Source organism: Heptranchias perlo, chromosome 10 (genome assembly GCF_035084215.1).
Source record: "Heptranchias perlo isolate sHepPer1 chromosome 10, sHepPer1.hap1, whole genome shotgun sequence".
NCBI lineage: Eukaryota > Metazoa > Chordata > Chondrichthyes > Hexanchiformes > Hexanchidae > Heptranchias > Heptranchias perlo.
The window spans coordinates 54711420-54729747 of record NC_090334.1 but is presented as its reverse complement, the minus strand read 5'-3'; the positions used below and the strand labels follow the sequence as shown (position 1 = coordinate 54729747).

The 18328-nt window shown below is 38.0% G+C and overlaps 1 protein-coding gene across 5 annotated transcripts in view; it reads right to left on the bottom strand.

Annotated features, from left to right (window-relative positions):
* The window catches only part of LOC137326573 (serine/threonine-protein phosphatase 2A 56 kDa regulatory subunit gamma isoform), a 168879-nt gene that overhangs the window by 27041 nt on the left and 123510 nt on the right, over window positions 1–18328 (bottom strand). For 4 of the 5 annotated variants that reach the window (XM_067991805.1, XM_067991806.1, XM_067991809.1 and 1 more), the window contains 5 exons: window positions 17521–17580; window positions 6967–7075; window positions 2831–2884; window positions 1803–1973; window positions 1431–1558 (listed from right to left, as the gene is read on the bottom strand). In XM_067991805.1, coding sequence (XP_067847906.1) covers window positions 1431–1558; window positions 1803–1973; window positions 2831–2884; window positions 6967–7075; window positions 17521–17580 — 522 coding nt within the window. The remainder of the gene's footprint in view (window positions 1–1430; window positions 1559–1802; window positions 1974–2830; window positions 2885–6966; window positions 7076–17520; window positions 17581–18328) is intronic. The other variant, XM_067991807.1, reaches the window with a different exon arrangement.

Here is an 18328-nt window from a genome sequence, read left to right as displayed (position 1 = left end):
TTTTTGACATTTTCTCACCGGGCAGCTTAGGTGAAAATTACCCCAAAAGTTTTCAGCCATGAGAATACACTCAAATACATTTAATGTTACTATACATGTGTAACAGTGTCATGCTTTTAAAACAGCAATATCTTAGTATGTCATTTCCATTCACAATAAGCTACAAGTTCGCTTTGTAGGTTATCTGAAATAATGTCAAAATCTTACCTCTTTACAGTTAACATATACTTTCATACTGGTCTATCTAAATTCACTTAAAAATAGGCCAAGGAACAAACATTAAATTATAAATAATTTTATAAGCTTAATGTTAATTTTTTAAAACTAAAACATCAAAAACATTAAAGCTATAGATCAGAGGAACTTTGTAAAAGTTCTGATAGAAAAAGTACAACTGAGCTTTTCTAGTTGCATAGCTAGCAAATCCAGGAGCAAATTTAAAATACTTTGAGCAGATTTTGGACTGTATGCTCCTAGTCACCTGGCAAGTACATTTGAAACATTCAAATGTATATGGAGGACTTACGGTAGCAATGTTTCAGAACAGATCCTCTCGGCCCTCTATTGTGAAATTAGCCATACTTTAAAGTGGTATTTAAATCAGTATTCTGTCAAATACTGAACTCCAGCCTATGTAATTTGACAAATACAAATTGAAGGCGGTACAGCATCGATTCACCAGAATGATATCAGGGCTTGAGGTTAAATTATTAGAACAGGTTGCATAAACTTGGTCTGTATTCCCTTGAGTTTAGAAGGTTGAGAGGCGATCTGGTCGACGTATTTACAATGATAAAAGGATTCAATAAGGTAGATAGAGAGAAATGATTTCCTCTGATAGGGGAAATCATAAACAAGGGAGCATAATCTTAATGAGAGCCAGGAGTGAAATCAAGAAGCACTTCTTCACACAAAGAATAGAAATCTGGAACAATCTCCCCCAAAAGGCTGTGGATGCTGGATCAATCAAAACTTTCAAGACTGAAATCGATTGATTTTTGTTAGGCAAGGGTATCAGGCAATATGGAGCAAGGCGGGTGAATGGAGTTGAGGTACAGATCAGCCATGATCTAATTGAATGGTGGAATACACGCGAGTGGCTGAATGACCTACTCCTGTTCTTATGTTCCTATATAAAATCTTTTAGGCTTATTAGCACTAAACAACATTTTGCAAAATGAAAACGTACCTAGTTGGATAATCAGAGCATAAATACTCTATATATATTTTAAGTAGCCTGCATGAACACATGAATTTTATTTCATGTGAACATTTTTGAATATTCAGTATACCACAGCTTGAAAATAAAGAGAAATATTCCTTTTTAATATTCATGTTTTCATTATAACTTATTTCAAAGAGAATTCATTTTTTTTTTGCACAGAGCTTATGAAAGGCCAAAAAGATAACAAATACAGCAGTCCTCTTACTTGTTCCAATGAGTCTTTGAATTACGGTACAGGGACGGGAACATAATGGGCAAGATCTTGGCTGCATTGTCACTGATTAGACTCATGATGTACTCATTATTCCAATAATACAGGGCTCGTTCTGCCACCTAGATCAAATAATACAGATCAAAACTAGCAGAAAATAGTAATGGACATTGCTTGCAACTAAAAGGAATTAAAACATTTGTACACAGAAGAGTCAAACACCAACCTTTGTCATTACATGAAACAGTCCATGGACTACTTTATAGTTTGGTCAGCATCACATTTTTTTGCTTTTAAAAAAAAGCTTTCACATTGATGCAAGTTGAAGAATTAATCAAATGCTTTGCTATGCAGCTTACTGCTCACCTGAAAATGTGGACTGGAAACACACTTAGCCAGCTGTCGAAACAGGGGTTCCATGACCTTTACAAATTCTGATGGTTCAATAACATCTAAAATCTCTTCCAATTCATTTAGAAACATCACTTCCTTTGGACTGTGCGTTTTTGGCCAGTACTTGAGCAATGCCATAACCACCTACAAAAGTCAAAACTGTGTTGGAGCTAAATACTTTGAAAATTCTGAAACACATTAATAATCTTATAGTAGCCTACAGGAGAAAAATGAAAATGGATAATTATTAAACTAGCCTGTGAAACTACATGTTTTCCACACAATTAGCACATTTCTCAACATTGAATGCTTTCTGCTAACAGCCAGGAAATGGCATCTTTCAGTACCTTGTTAACATTTTATATGATTGTCAGCTGGTAAAATCAGCATGATGAAATGGTCCAATGTAGCTAAATAACTTCCACGTATTTTGCACTTGTAATTAGTAGCCCACTGTTTTCCAAATAATAAATCTCCCACTATACTAGAGATATTTCTGTATTTGCATATTATCTAAGAAGTAAACTTTATATAGCAATGTACCCTGTTAAGTTTGCAAATTCTTAATTGTAACATGTTTGCTATTGGTAAAATGGAAAAAAGGTAATTAATGCAAATAGAACTAAAAATTTCTTGAGGCAGAAATTATCATGACTAGTTTAGGATAACAAAACTCTGCAAATAAAAATACATTAATCCCAATGGATTTTTAAAACAGGTTAACAAAAGTAAAACAGATCAACTAAAATTTAATTTAAAAAGAGTTATATAAATGGAACAAGTTTAGGATGCTAAGTATTTCAGAATTTTTTTTTAAGATTGCATTATGAACACTTAAAAATAACAAATAGAGACATTTGCAAAAATGCAGTCTTCAAAACCTTGAAGCATAACAACCATAATTCCCTTTCACAAAGAAATGCAATTGTTTTTCTAAAGTATGGATTTAAAAATATTTTAATGGAAGATAAACACGGATCACACAATTAAGGTAAACTCACAGGTTCAGTAAGAGTGCTGTCTTTTTCTAGGAACTGCACCACACAGTATGCCAGCTAAATAAAGAGCAGAATCAACAGGTTAAAGTATTATATATTGTATCTCCTTTTATAGCTTAGAAGGTGCTTGATTTGTGGGGTTACTACCTCCAGAGTACCCTTCAACCAAGCAAAATAAACATGCTACGTGCTATTCCAAGACCACTTTTTTGTATGGTGCTAATTTAAAGCCAGATATAGATTTCCATTTTACTAATTTTCATAATTTGTCTGATAAGTGACTAATCAAAGTGGGGTTATTAGTTTTAAAAGGTGTATAAATGCATGTGGATTTAGTGTTGAAAATAGCGAGGCGGAAAAGTCCTCGACAAAACTCAGCATTTCTGAAGTTGTTGACATAACAATTTTAGAGAACTTGCCTTGTCAGTGACAAAACTCTGCAGCAATCCCAGCATATTCTGGCTTCGCACCGGAACCAGATTGCTTCAGCAAGAAAGATGCTGTACGTCAACTTCTTTGGGTAACATTTGATGCTATATGAGTGCATGGATGGGGCTGGCTGGGACAAGGGTAGACAGGAGGGCTGGTTCTCTTTGTGCCGACTAATTTTCACCTCAACAGATGAGAACAAATGACCTGGTACAAACAGTGCCAAACTACCCTGTTGCGGGATACTGGGAAATATGTATGGTGGGCCCAGGAAATGTGTTATCCAGTTTTATCTTCTTTTGGAGAACAATTTGGCATCTATCCAACTGCACAACTAATGTAGGTGCAAACCTGCAATCTATTCATAGAAAGTTACAGTACAGGAGGCCATTCGGTCCATCATGTCCATGCCGACTGAAAAAGAGCTATCCAGCTTAATCCCACTTTCCAGCACTTGGTCCGTAACCCTGTAGGTTATGGCACTTGAAGTGCACATCCAAGTACTTCGAGTTGAGGGTTTCTGCCTCTACCACCCTTTCAGGCAGTGAGTTCCACACTCCCACAACCCTGTGGGTGAAAAAAAATTCTCCTCAGCTCCCCTCTAATCCTTCTACCAATTACTTTAAATCTATGCCCCCTGGTAACTGACCCCTCTGCTAAGTAAAGTAGGTCCTCCCTATCCACTCTATCTAGTCCCTTCATAATTTTATATACCTCAATTAAATCTCCCCTCAGCCTATCCAAAGAAAACAACCCCAATCTTTTCTCATAGCTAAAATTCTCCAGCCCTGGCAACATCCTCGTAAATCTCCTCTCCGCCCTCTATAGTGCAATCATATCTTTCCTGAAATGTGGTGACCAGAACTGTACATGCAGTAGTCAAGCTGTGCCCTAACCAATGTTTTATACAGTTGTATCATAAACTCCCTGCTCATATATTCTATGCCTCAGCTAATAAAGGAAAGTATCCCGTATGCCTTTTTAACCTGTCCTGCTACCTTCAGGGACCTGTGGACATGCACTCAAAGGTCCCTTTGTTCCTCTACACCTCTCAGTATCCTCCCATTTACTGTGTACTCCCTTGCCTTGTTTGCCCTCTCCAAATGCATTACCTCACATTTCTCTGGATTGAATTCTATTTGTCACTTTTCTGCCCACCTGACCAGTCCATTGATAGCTTTCTGCAGTCTACAGCTTTCCTCCTCACTATCAACCACACGGCCAATTTTTGTATCATCTGCAAACTTCTTGATCAAGCCCCCCACATTCAAGTCCAAATCATTAAAATGCAACCACAAAAAGCAAAAGACCCAGTACTGAGCCTTGCTGAACCTCACTGGAAACAGCCTTCCAGTCGCAAAAACATCTATCAACCATTACCCTTTGCTTCCTGCCACTGAGCCAATTTTGGATCCAACTAGCCACTTTCCCTTGTATCCCATGGGCTTTTACTTTTTTGATCAGTCTGCTATGTGGGACCTTGTCAAAAGCCTTGCTAAAAATCCATGTAGACTACATCAAGCACATTACCCTCATCAATCTTCCTTGTTACCTCCCCAAAAAATTCAATCAAGTTAGTCAGCCAGCCACAACCAGCCCTTAACAAATCCACGCTGACTGTCCTCGATTACTCAGTGCCTTTCTAAATGACGATTTATGCTGTCCCTCAGAATTGATTCCAATAATGTGCCCACCACTGAGGTTAGACTGACCTATAATTACTCAGTCTATCTCTCACTTTTTAAAACATTACGACATTAGCAGTCCTCCATCCTCCGGCACCACACCTGTGGCCAGGGAGGATAGAAAAATGATCAGAGCCTCCGCCCCCTCCCTGGCTTCTTTTAATAGCCTGGGATACATTTCATCCGGGCCTGGCGATTTATCTACTTTCAAAGACGCTAAACGCTTTAATACTTCCTCTCTCACCATGTTAATCCCATCCAATATTTCACACTCCTCCTCCTCAACTATAATCTCTGCATCGTCCCCCTCTTGTGTGGTACAGGACACTAGAATCTGACACCACCTCAAGATTAGGTTCCATCCTATGACTCGATTAGCAGTGTAGTTTATTTCATATTATGTAGCATAGCTGCAACATAATATTGCCCCAATGTGGATAATTTTTGAGCAGTAAGTAGCACTTTTTGAAAAAGGGTACAGCAAAAATCAGAAACTTTCATAACATTTGAGTTGTGTGCTTGTGCAATTCAAGTGTAAATCCTGCCAATAAGCCATGAGAGAACATAGAGCAGAACTTGTGTGCATATCCATTTAAGCTAATGAAGCTGTACAATATCTTTAGGAACAAGATGTGTAAAAGGGATCCAACATGTCTACCTTGAAAGGATGTCTGATGAGGGAGGAAATTTGATGAAGTTTGGATAAAAATTAGTGAAAGCTTTAAGCTAAGTTTTCACAGACAGTGCCATTGCCCTTCTTTTGCTCTCTCCCCAGCCCCACTACAATATTGTGGGAGCCGTAGGGATTACCAACTTTTTTTCATTTTTTGTTTTAATTTAAAATAAAGAGCAGCACACTTTATTCTTTCCCAGTACAAGACTCTACTATGGAAATTCAGTAAGGCTACAGGGGACTGGGAATGCCACTCCGAGTTCCCCACTCCAAGCAGTCCAAGGTGGTGGCCCCATTATCAAATTTCAGAAAGGGTCTTTTTTCATGTTTTAAAAAATTAATTACAGGCTAATGAGTGATTCTACTGTTAATAATTTGTTTCTCAAAGGGAGTGCTCTTAAGTAGGTTACGCTTGTCCTTATTTAAATTTAAGATACTTTGACACCTAAGGCTCTATCTTAGATGAAACAACTTCAAAAGAAAAAGCAGATTTCGGTATGAATTTCTTTCCCCCCCAAAAAGTGGTCATGAAACATTTCTCTTCCAATATATGTAATTTTAAAAGTTATATCACCATCCAAGCAATTCTAGTTTGTTAGAATAGCAATTGCAACTTGAAAACCCATAATGGTATTTTACATTTTCGATCCTCAACCAATATAATTGTCAAGTACACAACTTGCATACTAGGTTATTTGAAGACAAGGTTTACTCAATATGCTCTGCTCTTTGACCAAACATAAAATTCAGAGTTTCTGAGATAACAATTCTTCTTTATTTATGCAATTAGTTCTAGGAACGTACATTTTCAAAAAAAACCTAGAGTGAGATACTACATGTGAAGACTGGTGAAAATGAGATACACTAAATGTATATTTAAAGCTTCAGTATCAGAACAAGAAGCATAAATAATTTCAAGAGATAATTAGATGCATTGGTGGAAAAAGGGGAAACTCCAGGCATGGGATATCAAGATATGGCTGAGCGTGAGATCAACCAAAGGACAGGATTGTTGACCCAAATGGCTTGTCTGTTGCTGGGTTTTTTTGATTTAACAACCATAATTTATAACCATTGTTTTCTAAAAAGATTTCCAAAATTAAGGCAGTGAGGTTGTTTTCAGGATTCAACATTAACAAATTCTTTCTCCTATTTTCTCATGGAAGGACAGGGTTACTTACAACCTTTGTTGTGAAACAACATTTTCAAGGGAATCAGGGTTTCAACATATTGCATTATGACTTACCACACTGAATAAACTGGACCAATACGCAAACAAATATGAGGTAAATTCCTATTTCATATATTCAAACATTTCACTATTTCAACAAAATATTAAAATTTTAAATTACCTGTGGATGGTAGACACTAAGAGATTTCACTTTGTGGAGTGGTAACAACACTTTCAACAGGAAAACCTTGTGCTCTTCTTTTAATGGTAAGGCAAATCCATTAATTATACTACAGAAAAGAGAAAAAAATGTTAGCTAATGAAGTATTCGAACAATTTATCTACTTCAACTATTTGAAACAAAAAATTGGTCGATCTCCTGTGGCATTGCTCAAGTTAAGCTGTTATAATTGCATCTTTCTACAGCTCAGTGTACAATTAGTCACAGAAGTCAGACACGAGTAAAAACACCAGCAACAAAAAAATGATTTCATCGAGGTCAGATATAATATTAAGTTAGAAAAAGTCATTAAAATCCCCATTTACCTTAAATGCTTTGGAGTAAAAATATAACACAAATTATCCTTTCCAAAGCAGTCTCAATCTACATTATCAAATAGGCAGGCTGTCCTATGTGTTTAGCATGAGTTTTTTTTAATAGTGAGGAGCAAGAAATATAAAAAAGATTAAACTAATTTGCATCATTCCATATTCAACAAATTTCTCTGGCATAACACTTAGTGTTACTGAAACATTTTAACAAATTAAAAATGTTTTATTTCAGGAGCAGGAGTTCTCTCCAAACTGGAGTAAGGGGCAGTATTTCCAGAAGTTGGCATTCTTTCCGCTGTTCTCTCAAACAAAAGTGCAGCTATTCTAAACATTTAGAATGCATCACAAAATGCGTAATTAAACAATAATATTTCATAGCAGAGAGTTTAACTTGTCACATACATAACATGCATAAATAAAAATTGCTTGAATATAGTAACTTACATTGATTCCTGTGAAAGTTATCAGTTAAATTCCAAAGTTCATACACATTTGAAGTTTAGATGATTTTATACAAAACAAATTTGAATTATTTTGTTACAAAAATAGTTTCCCATGGGTTTTAATGGTCAGTCCTTGTTCATCAACTGACAAGAAAGCAGTCCTGGCATGCTTTGTGAATGGTTAGTCCATCAGTAAGTAAAAATGTATGCTGGGGGTTCCAGTCTGCTACCTTGCGGAGTCCTTTCAGCTGAAAGTAATGGCTCTGGGAGTCATCACAGACTCATCAAGCACATGCCTCTGATAGAAAGCAGGCATTTTGAAGACAGAAAATTCTACTCTTTAGGTGAGTTTAATTTTTGTAAATTTTTTATTTTTAATATTACAAACCTAATTCTCAGCAAGTCTATAGCTTGATAGAGAAAGCAAGAGGATTTTCAAAAAGATTTTGAAATAATTTCACTGGCTCCTCTTTTAATTATAGATTTTGCTGACTGCTCAGGCTTAATTATTTTAATACACCCTTAAAAAAAAAGCAACGTTTACAGCATGTTCCCCCCTTTTGATTCATATGCTATTTACTTCAGTTATAATTTGTTCTTATGAATGTCCAATTTCAGTGACTTGCGCCCAAACAATACAGAAATCCAAATTCAGTTTTTATTGCATTATATTCTGAGATGTCTATCAGAGCTTTGGGGATCAATTTCCATGACACTGTTCATTATGAAATGAGTGGCCGTTAACATTGCTATTCCTTTACCTATGCATTTAAAAAAAAATCCGTTACCATTTTTAAAGCCAAGGATGCATAGCAAGATGGTATGCAAAATGTGCCAATTGGAGGTAGGTATCTGGATGCTGACAGTAACCTATTTATTCTAAATGGGTTACCATCTGTGTTATGAGCTAAAAATCTAGGCCTCTAATTAGCAGTACTGGAACAATTGTGGGCTTTGGTGACATTGGGGAATGGTTCTGGAGTTTGACAGAATTGGGATAGGTGTCTGAACGTTTGGTAGCATTGCCTGGGAAGTGGGGGGTCAGCAGTTTGGGTGGGGGCCCCTTGGTCTGGTGTCATTTTGGAAGGGGAACCTGGGTTTTGGAAGAACCAGGGGTAATGAAAAGGATCAGTGGAGGTCTCCTGTTGTCTACCAGTAATCGGGGATGATGAAGGCACAAGCCAGACAGCAATGGTGGGAAAGATTTACAGTTCTGGGCACTGGTTCATGAGGTTCTAAGAAATTTCTGTAAATATTGAATCCTGTGCTTCGTGACTAGTTCTTAGGCATGTATCTCTCTCTCTCTCACAGCGGTCATTAATTTTCTCAGCAAAGTGAGGATAAATCAGAACCCGTTTACCTGAGACGTTTTCATAATGCAAAATGAGCTTAAACTAGGATGAGTGAAGCACTCTCATTCGATATACTTTCTGAATTTGTTAAATATTTATAATTCAAACAAAAGCTACAACAGATGTGCAATCAGTACAGCCTGTCACATTTGAAATGGATCTGATTTCACTTTTTCTCTCACAAATACACTTTATCCAAATAAAGCTTAAGAAATAATTTTGAAAACCCTAAAATGATAGTTAGAAACTGAGAAGCACTGCATTAGTTGTGCTAAAATACTAATGCATCCTGGGAAATTATGGACACTGCGTATGCTCAGACTGCAGGTTCTACCTTCATCTATCAGAGCCACAGCTCTTTCAAAAATATCAAGTCCAATCCAAAGCTTTTCGGTGAGGCAGAAACGTAAAATTAAAAAACTATAAAAGGTATCAAAAGGCAACATTCATGGGTAAATTTAATGTTAGTGAAATATGCAATTTATATGAAATATGTTAATAGAATTTTCAATTAGAGATAAAAATTGGTAGATATTGTCTCACTAAGTTGAGTAATTCAATTGGCTCATTTATTTTTTATTTGAAGGTTCTTCTGATTGGTCATTTTCATAAGTTCTTAGTAGTTTCTCATTGGCAGTTTTCTACCGCTTCAATTCTGAATTGTTGCTGTTTCACTTTGAGCTAATCAACGAAATATGACAGTAAAAAAGGTGACAGAAATAGGACAAAGGAGGTATATGCAACAAATAGAAAGTGCTAGCTAGACACATAGAAAATAGGGGCAGGAGTAGGCCCTTCGAGCCTGCTCCGCCATTCAAGATCATGGCTGATCGTCTATCTCAATACCATATTCTGGCTACACAACACATCCCGCGACACGTAACTTTTAATGTATTACTAGCAGATCTCTCATGGCAGTGCGCATGGTAAGTCAGCACAAACAAGTCTCACTATTCTGTGTCTATCATCTTTGTTACCAGTTCTCGATCTTTTGTTTTGCTTGTGCCACTTCCTTTTACTTGTTTTCTGCCTTCTTCTCCCAATCACTTACTCTGTCTTATGCTTTTGTTTCTTATTTTATTCTTTCATTGAGTGGGAGTAGGTGGATGGATAACATGGCATAAATTGCTGGTTCCCAAGTGGTGCTGGTAATTGGCAGAGATTGGCATTATTCAACATGGAGTGGAGGCCAAGAGCACACAGCAAGCCCAATGAAGAGAATGACACAGGTCAGTGTTGCAGATAGGACCATGGCAGCACATGGGAGTGAGCATAGTACAGGTCAGGACTGGGGCCTTAGCAGCAAACAGGAACAAAGCAGGTTGGCTGATGCAGCAACAACCATAAGGAAGGTGGGGTAAGACACCACAAGCACGATACCAAGTGATGGAGAGGGACTATACTGTTAATGGTACAAGTAGGCAGGTTGAGGCTGAATGAGGGCAACAGGGGCAGAGATTCCTCTAATCCCTCCCCACTCACCTTTGCATCATCCCCTATTCCACCCATTCACTCTCAGTACCTCACTAAATCTGGTTGCCAGCACTAACTGATTTTTTTAAATATATAAATAGATGATGGGGCTATAAACACTAAGAATTTATTAGCTCTCAATTTAGTGCTGGGAATCAGTAAAGAGAAGCGGAGCAGGGAATTGGAGAATAGCACTGCATAGGAACAAGGCAAGAGGCAGATGCTGGGAACTACATTTAAAATACTGAGAGCAGGAAGAGAATAACAGGGCATGGGTGTTGGGCAGAAGGACAGGAACCAGATGGACGAAGATGGGACGAGAGAAAAAAATCAGGAGAACGAGACATAGGAATGGGACAGAAGCAACGGCAGGAGATTGGTAACTAACAGGGCACAGGAATGAAGGAATCAGGGCAAGAAGCAACAGTGGGAACAGGTAAGGCCAATATTGAGAGCTTAACAAAAGTGAGCAGGGAGGGGTGGGTGGGAGACAGCAGCACTGGTAGTAGGCCTAAGGCAGGTATATAGCACGGTTTTATATCAAAGACAGAAGATGTGCGATAACGAAGTGATCAAAGGCATGTCCCGCTTACCCATGTCAGTTGTTATGTTGCTGGTTCTCATTCCCCTCTTTTGCTTCCCTCTCCTTTTGTACTGCTTCTCTTTTGTTCTATTTTCCTTTCAGACAGGAGGTGGTAGTTGGTTTGGCATAATGGAAAGGGAGTTGGAGTTGCCGAGGGCAGACCGAATTTTGCACTAGTGGTTATGTGGAGCCACAGGCCATATTTTCAGGTTGTAGGCGTGGGGTGTGCCAATTACAAGAGGAATCCTGCCACAGCTGGACTGCACACGGAGTGGGGAGGTGGTTTTGGTTGGAAGGATGTGGTCAGGATGCAGCGTGGCATTGGAAAATAAAGTAAATAGCATGGGCTTTCCAGACCACTTGCCTGATGTCATCTGGGAAACTTCAGGAAGCTGCAAGCTGCCAGAGCCATGAGAAGACTGAAGTGTAGAAAAGCCATGGAAGCAGCAGGTACTTTAACAGGCTTTTGGGAGAAGCCGGCATGTTTATCATGGATAACATCCATAGGCAGAGGGATGGGTTTTTCAGGGCTGTGTGGAAAAAAAATATACAAAAAGTGTGGGAAGTCAGAAGAGGAGCTGAAAGGTAGACACGGTGGGGCCCAAAGAACATGGAGGATGGAGGTAGAGCCAGGGCCGTGAGAGCATTAGGGCCAGAGGCAAAGCCAAGACATGTATGGGGTTTTCAGGAGGGCAAAATGGTTTTTACGTTGGTTCAGAGTAGGGATCGAGGCACTTGGTTTAAAATAAGGGGAGCAACCTAAAAAAGGACAAGCTAGGAGAATTTTCTCATTACTGAAAACAGCAAATTTACTTAATATGATATGACTGACAAGGTAAGAAAATTACATACCTTACTTATACTGAAAAGGTACAGGACTCAAATATTAAGATACATGCCTTAAAATCATCCTCCCTTTTCTAATTATTTGGTAGCTATAAAATATATTTTTCCCTGAGCATCTCTGGATCTGATTTAACAGGAAAAGAAATGAAGGCTATGTTACTTGGAGATTAAAAAAAAATAGCAACCTGGAACATCTTTTATGTACTGTTGTGAAGGCTTTACTCTGTAATACAACAAATATCACTTTCATTCCTAGTTAGGTATGGAGCATGCATGCGGTGCACTGATAAATTGCCAAAATGATAGTCTGCTGAAGACTTGGCTCATCAAAGGCTGACTCAGGTCACACCCCAAAGCATAATTACTAAAAGTAACATTGCAACTGTTCCGCTGTGCAGGAACAACAATAAACACGGGTGCTTCATTTTATTTTAATTTTAAAAAACTATCTAGGGGTTAAGGAACTGTCTGATAGTGAGCCACATAAAAGTGAAGGTTTGAACTGCACAACTTGAGTTACCTTTATTTTTAAAAAGTCTCTTGCTTGTTTGCTTGGATTTAGTGACATTCAATGTTTTTAAAACTGATTTTCTCTGGGTTTCTGGGTTCAATTTCTCCCTTTTTTAACACTAAAAATAAAGCACCAGTTTCTAAATTGGCAATAAAAACTAACTTTAAAGGTCCATACTCGTGTGCAAAGCACACAGCTGACCAAAAAAAGTCTTTTCTATAGGACATTATAATAATGCACCTACTATCAGCTACAAGTTCAGTATTTTCCCTGCTGACATTACCCCAGTGCAGGTCATTTGTTTGTTCAACTAAAAAGCTGTAGTTGGAAATACAGTAGAACATTGCTTATTTTGCACATTTATTTGCCATGTGTTCAATGTAACATATGATGCATCTCCCCAGAAATGATAACCGTGTCTAACCCGACCATCATTGCCGCTGTGTTCACTCTGAGCAAGTGCGTTTTTTTGGAAAGTTTGTGCATTCTTGTGATAAAATATTACATCGACACTTTAAATGAGATGTTTTGTAGTTACTAATTTGTTTTCTCATTGCATATAGTTGGTGTGAATGGTTCCACAATGAATGATTGCTATTTTGAAAAGAATAGCAGTAACCAAGCTAGAGATAATCCAGAGCTTTTGCACCTTTCACATTTCTACTGCAACTAATATCAAAGCATTTTCATTCCATGGCGCTGCAATTAATAAGTTTTGATCAGACTACAACTCAGTACAGATTTCAATGGGATGAGACAGAGACTGTCCACAGTAAACTGGGCAAATCTGTTAATGAGTAAAACGACTGATGATCAGTAGGAAATGTTTAAAGAAACATTTAACGTGATACAGAATTGGTTTATACCCCTGAGGGGCAAGAACTCTACTTGCCAAAAAAAACAGCCATGGACAACTAAAGAGGTAAGGGACAGTATAAGACAGAAGGAAAGGGCATACAAAAAGGCAAAAAATGGCACAGATCCTGGCGAATGGGAAAGATACAAAGATCAACAAAGGGTCACAAAACAGATAGTAAGGGCTACAAAAAAAGAGTATGAAAAGAAACTCGCAAGGGATATCAAAACCAATACAAAGAAATGTTATAGTTATATTAGGAAAAAAGAGGGTGGTCAGGAGCAGTGTTGGCCCCTTAAAAACTGAAAGTGGGGATATTGTCATTGACAATGGGGAAATGGCGGACAGGTTGAACAATTACTTTGCGTCAGTATTTACAGTCGAAAGAGAGGATAGCATGCCGGAAATCCCAAGAAAACTTATATTGAATCGGGGACAGGGACTCAATAAAATTAACATAAGTAAAGCAACAGTAATGAAGAAAATAATAGCACTAAAGAGTGACAAATCCCCAGGACCAGATGGTTTCCATCCCAGGGTTTTAAAGGAAGTCGGTGAGCACATTGCGGATGCCCTAACTATAATCTTTCAAAGTTCTCTAGATTCAGGAACTGTCCCTCTAGATTGGAAAATTGCACGTCACTCCGCTTTTTAAGAAAGGAGGGAGGGAAACCGGGGAATTATAGACCAGTTAGCCTAACATCTGTTGTGGGGAAAATGCTGGAGTCTATAATTAAGGATAGGGTGATTAACTGAAAATTCTCGGTGTTCAATCAGAGAGAGCCAGCATGGATTTGTGAAAGGTAGGTCGTGCCTGACAAACCTGATTGAATTTTTTTTAAGAGGTGACTAAAGTAGTGGACAGGGGAATGTCAATGGATGTTATTTTTATAGACTTCCAGAAGGCATTTGATAAGGTCCTACATAAGAGACTGTTAGCTAAGATAGAAGCCCATGGAATCGAGGGAAAAGTACAGACTTGGTTAGGAAGTTGGCTGAGCGAAAGGCGACAGAGAGTAGGGATAATGGGAAGGTACTCACATTGGCAGGATGTGACTAGTGGAGTCTTGGGGCCTCAATTATTCACAATATTTATTAACGACTTAGATGAAGGCATAGAAAGTCTCATATCTAAGTTTGCCGATGACACAAAGATCGGTGGCATTGTAAGCAGTGTAGATGAAAACATAAAATTACAAAGCAATATTGATCGATTAGGTGAATGGGCAAAACTGTGGCAAATGGAATTCAATGTAGACAAATGTGAGGTCATCCACTTTGGATCAAAAAAGGATAGAACAGGGTACTTTCTAAATGGTAAAAAGTTAAAAACAGTGGATGTCCAAAGGGACTTAGGGGTTCAGGTACATAGATCATTGAAGTGTCATGAACAGGTGCAGAAAATAATCAAGAAGGCAAATGGAATGTTGGCCTTTATATCTAGAGGACTAGAGTACAAGGGGGCAGAAGTTACGCTGCAGCTATACAAAACCCTGGTTAGACCACACCTGGAGTACTGTGAGCAGTTCTGGGCATCGCACCTTCGGAAGGACATATTGGCCTTGGAGGCAGTGCAGCGTAGGTTTACTAGAATGATACCCGGACTTCAAGGGAGAGGAGAGATTACACAAATTGGGGTTGTATTCTCTGGAGTTTCGAAGGTTATAAGATATTAAGGGGAACAGATAGGGTGGATAGAGAGAAACTATTTCTGCTGGTTAGGGATTTTAGGAGTAGGGGGCACAGTCTAAAAATTAGAGCCAGACCTTTCAGGAGCGAGATTAGAAAACATTTCTACACACAAAGGGTGGTAGAAGTTTGGAACTCTCTTCCGCAAACGGCAATTGATACTAGCTCAATTGCTAAATTTAAATGTGAGATAGTTAGCTTTTTGGCAACCAAAGGTATTAAGGGATATGGGCCAAAGGCAGGTATATGGAGTTAGATCACAGATCAGCCATGATCTTATCAAATGGCTGAGCATGCACGAGGGGCTGAATGGCCTACTCCTGTTCCTATGTTCCTAGATCATCAATTTGCTAGCTGTTGGGATTATGTTACACCTTCCAACTGGCAATTTACAGCACCAAATATGATAGATTTTTGGGAAATGTGTGCATGTAGGAGTAAATGCCAGTTTAACAGCTTTACCCTTAGGTGCTATTGAACTTAGTGGACAGGGGTCCAACCTCCATCTGCACATTGGGTATAGGTTGTTAATTACTTATTGTGCATACAAGATAAATACTTGCATTTGTATACTGCCTTTCAGTTCAAAACACCTCAGTGTTTTACACAACTAAATTACTTTTGGAAAAGCAGACTTTTATGTAGGCAAAAACAGCAGAAGATGGTGATTACCTGATATCCACATGTTTTCGCAACTGCTAGGAGGTCGGTTCCCATTAGTGCAGATAGGCAATGTTTTACTGTAGATGAAAACTGAATGACTTTCCTGTCCACTCATAAAACGACTGCTTGTAATAACTACACGAAACAACCATGAATTGCCTTTAGATTGCATCCAATGGATGATTCCAGATGATGTAGTAGCATCAGGAGAATACACACCTTATTTTATTTCTTTACAGCGTTGGTTTACCGCTACTGGATAGAACTCTGCATATACTAGAAAGTTTTGGACAATACAGTATCCAGTGTTTATTTAGCATTCATGTCCATCATAAGTGCATCATAAAAGTAAAAACTAAGTTTTACAAATAAATTCAAATGGCACTTGCACAAATAGTAAAATGTGTACTGTTTTATTTAAAGGTATGTAAACAAAATACAAGCAGTTTTTTTTCCAAGCAAGTATTGAAATGATGACTGTTCTTTCCTTATTTCAAAGAAGGTTACTCGTTTTTATTCCTCCTCTGAAATTAGGTCAGGTAGCTAATTTGAAAATATTAGATGGAATGTTCATTTGTGGAGTACGTCATTCGATTCAGCTATCTAACCACAATTAGCGTGAAATTGGTTCCAGCAATATAAGAGGTATCAGACAGAAATGCGGTTTCCAGTTATCGTTGTGCTGAAATGGTTGACTGTGATGCGTAAAAGCTGCAAGTCTTGTGTTCTGATTCCTTGGAAAAATGTGTCTCTATTGGATCATTGAGGGCAATGTGGTCATAGACTTCTGGGTTTCTAAAGCAATGAAACTGCTTTCTTCAAAAGGAATTAAGGGGAATAAAAGGACGGACCTTTAAATGTTTCCTTAGTGCCAGCTGGATTTCTGAAGAGTGTGCGTAGTAAAGTGCTGTGACAGCATTTGGCTTACGTATTTCATATGAAACTCCTTACCCAAGGGATACAAAATTCAACAGCAGTAAAGTTTATTTCACAAGACTCAATTTTCACAGTATTTTTCCAATCCATAGAGTTCCTTTTCATTCATTAGTATATAGTAAGTAAGTATCTAATTTTTTCCTCTTTCCCCCTCAAGCAAGCTCATTTCCTGAGAAGTAACAGTATTCTAAACTGTTATTTGCAAAATTTGGTTTAGGAATATTTTATGAACCTCTCAGAATACATCCTCCAGTATTGTTAATTGCACACCATTTTCACAAAAATGGCAAACAGCACCTTTTATCGCTTTTAAAGATGTTAAAAGCGCTCAAAACCAACTATGGATTCATAGGAGTTTCCTGTGAGAATGCTGACTTTCATAGTTGTTGGGTACTTCTGCATTAAATATAATGCAATTATTTGCTGCTTAACTGAATTGTGCAGTTAGTGTTTTTAAAGATCTTATCTACACTCAAGTACAGAATACAAGTCAAGATCTTTGTTAATGCAAACACCTACTGGAATAATAAACCTCATCACGAGCACATATAAATTCAAATGCATTACCACATGGGAGCAAAACAGTACATACAACCTAGTTACATTTCCTTTAGATATACCACAGACCTATTTTTAAATACTTCTGCTCAAACAAGGCATGATTAAAACCGTGAAAACTCTACTATGGTAGTCATGGTGGTTACAACCAATAATGCTTTGGAATTGGTCCGTTCTTTTGGAAAAATAGAAGCATATTAATGGTCATTATGACAATCATTTTAATTTCAAAGGTCTCTAAATTGCTTATTAAACAAAATAGCAATTACTCACCTTCCCAATATTTCCAACAGTTCTGCTATACCATTGTGATGTTCGGTTTCATAAATAAACCTAAGATGAATAAAGTAATTACGATTAATATTTAGAAAGTTATTAAGCATATAGTATCTAAGTCTATCAGATGACAAAGTAATTCTCAAATTAAGTAAATCCAAAAGTCAAAAGAATGCTGAATTACATAGGGTATGGTAGCCTAGCGGTTATGGTACAGCAGCACTAGAGGTCATGAGTTCAAATCCCACCATGGCAAGTTGTGAAACTGAAATTAATAAATCTGTTAATTTGTGAGTCATCAGGAAAATAACCATGAAAGCTTCCATTGTCATTAAAAATCCAACTGGGAAGGGAGCCTACATCTCACCACGGGGTTGACTTGTCCTTTGAAGTGGCATGGCAAGCCACCTAGATGTAAACAATCTCAATAAAGTTCAATAAGAGGACAATTGAACAGACGGTCCAGACATTGTATGAGGATAAGAGTACAGCAATAATCGTAGCCTGGTCAACCCTGAAAAATCCTTCTCACTCATATATGGAGGCTGAGGCCCAAGCTGGGTGAGCTATACCACGGACTAGTGAAGGAACAGCCCAATATAATTTACTTTCAGGCTCACATCTTTCAGCAAACATCCCTGGTTATGTCCTTACCCACCAGATGTAGGGTCACAGTCTGGTGAGAGTGGCAAAAGAAATCCTCCACATTGACTCTGGACCCCATGAAATATCATGGCTTCATGTCAAACTATGTCATAGAAAACTCCTGATTACCACCTATCCCTCAAATGATGGATCAGTACTC